Below are 10,119 nucleotides of genomic sequence, written 5' to 3'. Positions count from 1 at the left end.
TTTGGACGTCAAAAACTGGAGATCAACAAGTTTTAAATTTGGCCGGAAAGTCGAGGTAATTTCTGACATGTTCTCGTGAATTTCAAGGATCCAAAGTGTTATATCGTGTTTCTACTTGACTTTAGCTTCGTTTTGGTTTAAATTTCATAAGTTTTAGTGAAGAAATGAGCGAGATTAAGGAGTTTGAAAAATTGCCCAGTTTCCGGCGCCGGCGACGGTTGCAGAAGCTGGAGGTAGGAGATGAAGGAATATTTTGTCAAGTATGACGGAATATTCTCACGCCGTTAGTTAGATTTAATGGTAATAGTTAGAAATTAACGGAATATTCCTGGAATATTCCTGACGGCGTTAACTGATAAATGAAATGATTTTGTAAAACATTTGTTTTTGCCCACTCACGTTTTTTGTTTTGCGCCCTTCCAAGTTTTAAGTAAGCTTGTTGTTGGTGGCTTGATGACGTCGGCAATTCTGACTTATCTAAATAATAGTAGGACATTCCTGGTACTGTATAACTAGTACTTGTCCTACTGGACTGCACCTAGACTTTTATGCTTTGAATAGGAGTGTTTACTGTTGTAACTAACTCCTATCACTCCCTATTTAGTAGTGCACTCTAGGAATTTGGTTTTTAATTATTCGTATAATTCTTATCATTTTTCACTTCCGCACTGTGCACATGGCTACGTCATTTTCACGTGACGGCCAGCATGCCTTGATCTCGGTCGAGGTGTGTCAATAATTGAAATGAAAATTAAATTTAAATGTAATTAAAACATTAAAATAGGAATAAAAAGATAAATAAAACATCAAAATATAACTAATAAATGAGATGATTACATGTACTAGGGACTAAATTGGATTTTAATCTTACACAAGGTTATAGTCTAAAACTCATCTTTTTTAAGGATTAAAATGAAGTTTTCTATTAAGATTAGTTTTAGATTATAACCTTGTGTAAGATTAAAATCCAATTTTAGTCCCTAGTACATTTAATCATCTCATTTATTAGTTATATTTTGATGTTTTATCTATCTTTTTAATCCTATTTTAATGTATTAATTACATTTAAATTTAATTTTCATAATATATTTTAATGTCTACAGACAAGTAATTTTTTTTTATAATATATAGTCCGATAACAATTTTGTATGTTCTTCATTTAGGTACATTAATACATTTGAATATTTCGGTACATCCATCGATACAAGCATATATGTACATTAATTCATCGATACAAACATATACATACATTTTGGTATGTACATTTTGGTACACACATTTGAGTTTTTTTTTTCCTGAGTACAACGATATATTTTACACTAAGGTGAGAGGGATTCAGCTAAACCACACAATGGACAATTTAATTTGGTATCGAATTCACCATCCACGAGATTCGAACCTAATACCTCTCATTTGAGGATTGACTTTTAGGTACGTTAATTCAATATACTATATTCTTGTATATACATTTTGGTACGTATATTTTGGTACATACATTTTGGTATTGACATTTAATTCAATATAATATATTTTGGTACATACATTTAGGTTCTTTCTAATATATTTCGGTACAATCATGTTGGTACAAATATTTCTATAGAAAAAAATCAATTTTATATATTTCGACACAGTCATTTCTATACACTTATATATTTATATATTTTTGTATCACAAATTTCTTTTAATATTTTCTCATTTATTTTCATTTATAATTAAAGAACTAAATATGTGCAAATTAATAAAATTAAAATTTAATGTGGAGAGATTAAATAAAAATACACATTAAATAACAAAAATTGAATATAAATTTTGATAAAAGTACACCTCAAAAGATTAAATTGAATATGTAATCTAGCACCAGATTTTTTTTTTTTAATTTTAATCTTTTACAAGACTAATGTTCAAAAACCCATTTTAATGCAGTACGTTTTTTGTTGATATTTTAGAAAAGATGAGAAGGGAAACACCAGGATCTTGAATTCCGCTTTTTTTTTTTTTTTTGGAAACAGGATCTTGAATTCTTTTTGGATGAGCATCCTCTGCATGTTTTTTAACATTCAATACTTTGCAAGACTTTTAATCTTGTTCATTCAATAGGATCTGACGGCTAAAATAATTGCCGCATCTTTTAACCTTGTTCAATAGGATCTTACATGTAGGTCTCTTTGAAATTTGATGTTTATTCTCTATAGAGTATTTTTGTATATTTAATCATATTATTATATATTAAAAATAAAGAGTGTAACCATACATATAAAATTTATTTTATCTTGTCAAATATGGTTAATGTCATATACACACGGAATAGCCAAGAAATATCACAAGAATTCAAAAAAAAAAAAAAAATGGTGAATAAATAAAAGTTTGAAAATTTTTGATTTTGCAAAATATAAGAGATCCAAATTATGTTCAAAAATTCCAAAATAAAACTAAATTCTAAAATTTCTGATAAATTTCGATTAATTAAAAATTCCAATATTAAAACTAATATTTGATTACGAAAGCTTTTAAATTGGCATGAGAATGCTTGTTTCTGATTCGATCTAATCAAAAATCACAACTAGTAGTAAATAGGGTAAATATTAATTTATTACCCTCAAGTTTCGTCATTTTCAACATTTGGTACATAAAGTTTTTTTCATCCCAGAGTCATACATAAAGTGTTAATTTTGGGACAGTCTCATACATCCGTTAGTCTGGTTATCAAGTCTTCTGTTAACTGACGACATGACGCTCATATTGACAATTACTGGGCACCACGTGTCATTAAGAGATCCACATGGAAATTCAAAATTCAAAAAAATTAAAAAAAATAGAAAAAAAAAATTTGGGTCAAAATCTCAATCCCGCCCCACCATCCCCTTCCTTAATACCCACCCGCCACCATCCATTTTCATTTTTCCCGCTCGTGGCTTCCTGTGGTAATGGAGTTTGCAGCAGCTTGGGTGGAAGCCCAAGAGTGAGAGGTCTGCAACAACGACGACTTCGTCTTCAAGCAAAGGAAGCGGTGCAGAGTTGACCCAGATGCCGACTTGTCGGTCCCGGCTCCATCGTCCTCGTCCGCCGCGGATCTACAAGAGGATATCTTTCCTCTTCCTTGTTTCTTCTTTTTCTCTGTTTTTTTTTCTCGTACCATATGCACCTGCTTCCTCTAAAATGACGCAACAAGAGGGAGATCGACTCCGGCAACACCGAGAACTACGATTCAGCGTACAGATCGGTATTCCCACCACCGGAGAGCTTAGATCCACGATCTGAACTTGCTTAGCCTCTCGATCCCAATCGCAACCAAACAACCATTTTCTTTCATCTTTTCGTTTCTTTCAGTTTTTTTTTTTTTTATTTCAAAATTTCAATTTTTATTTAAAAATACCAGAAGTTTGATGTGGTGCTGTTGTGATAGGATTTAGTTGTTATCCCCAAAAAATCCGAAGAGAACTGAGGAGGAAGTTTCTTCTCAAACTCAGAGCTAAGTACCAGGCGGAGATCAAGCAGTAGGAACTTTTGTCAAGCAGTTGCGCGCAATGGAGGAAAGGGCGTGGCAACTTCAGCGGAACCAAAGGAGGAGCAGCAGCATATAATGGAATAGCGAGAACGGATACGACATCGTTGAATGGGTTTGTGAAAGTTCTAGGATGGATACTAATTTAATCTAGTAATATAAATAAACTTCAACTTAACACTAATTCAATTTATGGTTTAAATCAATAAGATGTGCAAATATAATCCTACACAAATATTCAGCACAAATATAAAGAGTACGCACATGATGTAGGATTTAACGAGGCAAAACCCACCACTGGGAAAATCATCGGGCTACCAAGCCAAGAAGCACTAAGAAAGAAAGAATACATAAAGACTTACAAGAACTCTTCAACTAGACACACACACTAGTTGGCAGCTTTGTCTTCGCGCTTTGCTACTCGAGTTGAAGTGGCACGGCACTAACGCAGCCGTCAATCACCTTTTCCTCGAACTTTGCAAGATACTAACTCGATCATGCAGAATGATTATATGATGAAGTGTTTGTTTGAAAAACAATCAATTACGAAAATCACAAGGCACATTTCCATAATTGATATTCAATTTAAAACCCAAATGAAATCAGCATGAAAACAATATTTTCTCTTAAAACCTCATGCTATTCGAACCACAAGCTAACATCAATATTTAAATTGATTTTCCATGCACACAAAACCCAAGCTGATGTTTCTAAAGATTCTTTTTCAATAAAATCAGTTTTTCATGCATATATCGCTCAACCCTTCACGTTCCTGACTTCCCATATATATATCAACAGTACCGGCCCTTTATCTGATAAGTACTACAAAGCAATCCATGTAGTTTAACAATTCTACCAACATGCAATCAGATAACTCTTCATGCAAACAGATAAGTTTGAAAACATATTTTGAAAAATCAGTTTGATGACACGGTTTGAAAGACAGGATAATTCATTCTAGAAAAGTAAAACACACAAGAATAAAAGTCCTAACCCAAATACAATAACATATGGATATAGATGAATGTAGTTGGATGCATGCATGCAAACGTACCTGAATGAGTATCGCGTTTTGGTAACATCTTCGCGTTGAAAGTGTGAGAAACCTCCCTAGACTAAAACTATTACAATTGTAAATATGTAACAAGTCTAAGCTATTACAGACTCAGGCATTTTGTCAGGGATTGCCAATTTTACCCTAACAATCTCCCCCTTTGGCATTTCCTTGACAAAACCCTTAATTACGACATTTTAGAAGTCTTAAACCTTATGCACTTAAGTCTGTAATCTGCACACAGTTAAACAAGAAAACCTGTGACGTACAAAAGATATACGTTGCTGAAAATGAAAGCATTTATCTATAAAAGCAAGCAACAAAAAGCAATCAGGTTTTCGAAATTCTACTTCTCCCCCTAAATATAAGCTTCCTACTTCTCCTCCTTTTTGTCTAGAAAGGTCAAAGGCCTTAGAGGTAACCATCAGGTGCAGTCAGCGGAAGATAAGTGGAACATAACAAAATGTGATGGAGAAAGATTTCCTTTCTGTGAACTAGGACCGCTTCGGAAGAATAAAAGTGGGGATGAAATTGGGAGGGAAAAGAATAAGGTGCAATAGTCGAAAAGATAAACATGAAAAGAAATGCATCTTTCATATTGTTAAGCTCCCCCTAAACAAATGCTTTAAAAAATAATGAAATGCAACACACAAATGATATGATTCTTCTTCTTTTTTTTTTTTTTTTTAATTGTATGAGAAGCATATAATTGTTCCAACAAGAATGAAAGAGTGCAAAAACACATGTAGTTCTGAATCCTCATTTACAAGCTAACATTGTCCCTAAAACATAACATGTATGAGTGTAGTTGCAAGTATAGCCAAAAGTTGATACTACTACACAAATGTAATTAAGTCTTACAGGACCAACTTAACTTTAACCCTTAAGCTCACAAGATATACGCTCGAATTTTCATTCAAAGTGTTTGGGGGTAAGTGTATACGCTCAAAAGATCGTTACATGAATGCTCTATCATAGGCTTGCAGATTGATCTCATCTCCACACATCAAAAATTAACTTCTTTGGATCAAGTAGGTCTTTGTTAAAGGTGTAATGGGGCTTCAGGTACTCGGTTAAAGAAATGAAGGATATAGGAAACACAAAGTCTAAGAAACTAATAGAGTAGTTGGAAATGAAACCGAGAGAAGCATGCAACAGTTAACGAAGCAACTTGGCAGTAAATTGAGTGGTTGGATGAACGACATATAACTGCACAGTTGATTTCTAATGATTCTTCCTTTTCATTTACAATGACACACTTGATTTCTTATAATGTTGGCAGCTCACTTGTGATTCATAGTGACTTCTTTTCATATTTTCTTCTTTTGCTCTTCATTTGTAGTTGGCTTTCTTCACAAAATTTGCATCTTCAACCTTTAAATAACCTTGAACTCTCTCTTTTGAAAAACGTACTCTACTAGCTTCTTAGTAGGGTAGGGAATTTTTAATATAAGAGGCTAGGTAAGGAATGTAGGTTTAAGAACAAAAGACTTACATATAGGCTCAAAATGGCTAACTAGGGGAAAACATGTAAGGCACTGGCATATATGGCAATGATGGTAAGTCCTAATGCCTACTATCGTCTCCAAAATAGAATAATATATGATACAAAGTTTTGAGAGGTCTCAAAGCAAGTTCTAGAGCAGCAAAACACATAAGATCACACACATGAAAAAAAAATAAGAGTGTATGAAAAATGCAGACACTATACTTAGGCACAAAAGCTCACATGGGTGTGGGTTTTACTCAAGTTAAACATGTTCAACTCATTAACATTGATATATTATCAACAAGAGGCTATTGTCCACAACAGAGTCAAACATATCATGCTAGGGTCATGTTATCAAGTGAACAAAGCTAGAACTCATATGAAATCATACTTTTCCATTTTTCCTCATACATTTATTTATTTATTTATTTATTTTTATTTTTTATTTTTTAACAAGAAGAAAGACAAAAAATGCAGTATTTATGCTATATGAACATGCAAGCATACATTAATGAAAACATTTGCAAAGAGAGAGCTTAGTCAATATAAACAACTTGAAGGTGGAGATAAATTGACAAGTACACCACTTTGATTCTCTTTTCTTCTCCAAACTTGTCTCACTTTTGGAACTACCGTACTTGGAACAGATATAATTCTTGCAATCCGATTAATCTCTTTCAAATAAGTCACAAATTGTTCCTTAAGATTTTCTTTTTCAAAGTTCCTTGAAACTTTTTCTTGATAAGAATTTTTCTTTCTAAGCTTATTGCACTTAGGCCGGACGTGACCAGGAATCCCACAAAGATGACATATAGGAATGAACTTCCTAGATTGTTTGGGTTTGTTAAGATTAATTGAAGTCTTGACAGGATTTGACACATGTGCAAAGATTGTAGATGTTTCGGGAGTAAGACCTAAACATTTATCGTCACCTACTTTCAACCTAGGAATATCAGAGGCTTTGACAAATCTGGTGACAGAAGAAGAACTTGTAGTCTTTGTAGACTTGAATCCTAGACCTCCTTTGTCTCCAAAACTTTTTCCATAGCTAAGCATCTTGTCAATTTTCCCCGAACCTATGCTCAACTCCTGAACTTTTCTTCTCATCTCAACCACTTCATCCTCAAGAGCTTTCTTATCAGACGAGAGAGTGTTAATTGTGGTTTGTAGAATGTGAATCTTCTCTAACAGCGACTCTCGCAGTTTCTCTCCATTGTCTAACTGAGATTGATGCTCAACTTCAGCTTCTTTCTTTTCACTTTCAACAAATGCAAGTTTCTTCTTCAAGTTAGAGTTATCCTTCTTTAATTGCACACTGATGTCATAGAGATCAGAATATTTTCTCAAGACTTCTTCCAAGTCAGGTTCTTCAACAAATGAACCTTCTGTGTCATATCCATCAACAGTTCCTATAAACGCAATCGTATCCTTCTCAGATTCCGACGTAGATGCATCCCCTCCTATGTTCACTAGTTCTAGATGATCTAGATGCTTTGTCATGTGAGACATCTAAAGAACGAAAGTTTTTTGAGTTTGAACCTGAGTTGGTTCGTTGCTCACGACCCTTGGAATTTTGATACTTGAGAAACCTTCTAATTTGCATGGTTAATTCAACCAATTCATCTTCGGACAAGTCTTCAATTGAGTCATCACTTTCTTCTTCTTTGACAGCTTTGAGAACAATGCTTTTCATCTTCTTGGAATCAGGAAGCTCTAACTCGTACGTTTGCAGAGACCCAATCAATTGCTCAAGCTTGTATGTGTTTAGATCTTTCGATTCCTCAATCGCTGTCCTCTTAGCATGAAACCTCATAGGAAGTGATCTTAAGATCTTTTTCACAATCCTATGCTCAGGAATACTATCACCAAGATTGTGACAGTCATTGACAATTACGCTAAGCTTAGCATAAAAGTCAGAGAAACTTTCATCATCAGACATTGTGATATTTTCGAATTTTGTGATGAGATGTTGAAGTTTGGATTCTTTAACAGTTGAGTTACCCTCATGAGTAACTTCAAGAATGTCCCAAGCTTCTTTCGCCGTTGTACACTTACTTATGTAATTGAATTGTTCAGGCGAAACGGCTGTGAATAAAGAATTCAAAGCCCTTTGGTTAAAAGTGCTAGAGCTACGCTCATCATTGCTCCATTCTTTCCTAGGCTTAAGCTTAGATATAGACACAGAGGACTCTCCTTTATCTTTAGTTTCTTCAATCGTTGGAGGTTCCCAACCTTCTTCAATAGCAAGCCACACCTTGTCATCTTGCGCCCATAAAAACGATTTCATTTTTGCCTTCCACGCAGCATAGTTGTCACCATCAAAATGTGGTGGATGAGAAACTGAACCCATAGCACGATTCATCCTAGACTACCCACGGATCTCACTAGGTATTTTTAGTGACCTGCTCTGGTGCCAATTGAAAGTTCTAGGATGGATACTAATTTAATCTAGTAATATAAATAAACTCCAACTTAACACTAATTCAATTTATGGTTTAAATCAATCAGATGTGCAAATATAATCCTACACAAATATTCAGCACAAATATAAAGAGTACGCACATGATGTAAGATTTAACGAGGCAAAACCCACCACTGGGAAAATCCTCGGGCTACCAAGCCAGGAAGCACTAAGAAAGAAAGAATACATAAAGACTTACAAGAACTCTTCAACTAGACACACATACTAGTTGGCAGCTTTGTCTTCGCGCTTTGCTACTCGATCTTTCGTCAGTCTTCGAGTTGAAGTGGCACGGCACTAACGCAGCCGTCAATCACCTTTTCCTCGAACTTTGCAAGATACTAACTCGATCATGCAGAATGATTATATGATGAAGTGTTTGTTTGAAAAACAATCAATTACGAAAATCACAAGGCACATTTCCATAATTGATATTCAATTTAAAACCTAAATGAAATCAGCATGAAAACAATATTTTCTCTTAAAACCTCATGCTATTCGAACCACAAGCTAACATCAATATTTAAATTGATTTTCCATGCACACAAAACCCAAGCTGATGTTTCTAAAGATTCTTTTTCAATAAAATCAGTTTTTCATGCATATATCGCTCAACCCTTCACGTTCCTGACTTCCCATATATATATCAACAGTACCGGCCCTTTATCTGATAAGTACTACAAAGCAATCCATGTAGTTTAACAATTCTACCAACATGCAATCAGATAACTCTTCATGCAAACAGATAAGTTTGAAAACATATTTTGAAAAATCAGTTTGATGACACGGTTTGAAAGACAGGATAATTCATTCTAGAAAAGTAAAACACACAAGAATAAAAGTCCTAACCCAAATACAATAACATATGGATATAGATGAATGTAGTTGGATGCATGCATGCAAACGTACCTGAATGAGTATCGCGTTTTGGTAACATCTTCGCGTTGAAAGTGTGAGAAACCTCCCTAGACTAAAACTATTACAATTGTAAATATGTAACAAGTCTAAGCTATTACAGACTCAGGCATTTTGTCAGGGATTGCCAATTTTACCCTAACAGTTTGGGGTGTTAGAGATTCAGGGGATGGAGTCCGGTTGTGGGTCCTTGGTGGATGAGCTTCTCTTGTAGGTGAATTGGGGGTTTCTTTCTTTTCGTTTTGGGATTGTTTGGTTTGTAGCATTTTTTTTGAAAAATTGAAAGATTTTGGGAATTGGGGTTTTTGCAAAGGTTGGAAATTGGAGAAACTCCGATCGAGAAACTCCGCAAGCTCTCATCCAGATCGAGAACTCCGTCATCTTCTCTGGAGATTTAGCCCAATTTTTTTTCTATTTTTTGAAATTTTAATTTCCACGTCGACCCCTTAGTGACACGTGGCACTCAATCATTGTCCGCATGGGCACCACGTTATCAGTTAACGAAAAAAACTTTAGGTATGAAATTGTCCTAAAATTAACATTTTAGGTATGACTTTGGGACAGAAAAAACTTCATATACCAAATGTTGAAAATCACGAAACTTGAGGGTAGTAAACTGATATATACCTTAGTAAATAATTAGTGGGTAGGTGTAGGTGTAGGTGTACATGGTAGCTCAATTAAATAAATTACAAGGT

The 10,119-nt window shown here is 34.5% G+C and overlaps 1 protein-coding gene across 1 annotated transcript; it reads right to left on the bottom strand.

Annotated features, from left to right (window-relative positions):
- Positions 1–2,893: 2,893 nt before the first annotated feature.
- On the bottom strand, positions 2,894–8,395 carry LOC139196508 (protein NETWORKED 4A-like). The gene is made up of 3 exons (XM_070822615.1): positions 7,661–8,395; positions 6,679–7,554; positions 2,894–3,151 (listed from the first exon to the last, which is right to left on the bottom strand). Exons 1-3 carry the CDS (start codon positions 8,393–8,395, stop codon positions 2,894–2,896), a joined length of 1,869 nt encoding a protein of 622 aa, XP_070678716.1.
- Between the last annotated feature and the right edge of the window lie 1,724 nt (positions 8,396–10,119).

Source organism: Malus domestica, chromosome 01 (assembly GCF_042453785.1).
Source record: "Malus domestica chromosome 01, GDT2T_hap1".
Lineage (NCBI taxonomy): Eukaryota > Viridiplantae > Streptophyta > Magnoliopsida > Rosales > Rosaceae > Malus > Malus domestica.
This window is presented reverse-complemented; position numbering and strand designations above follow the sequence as displayed.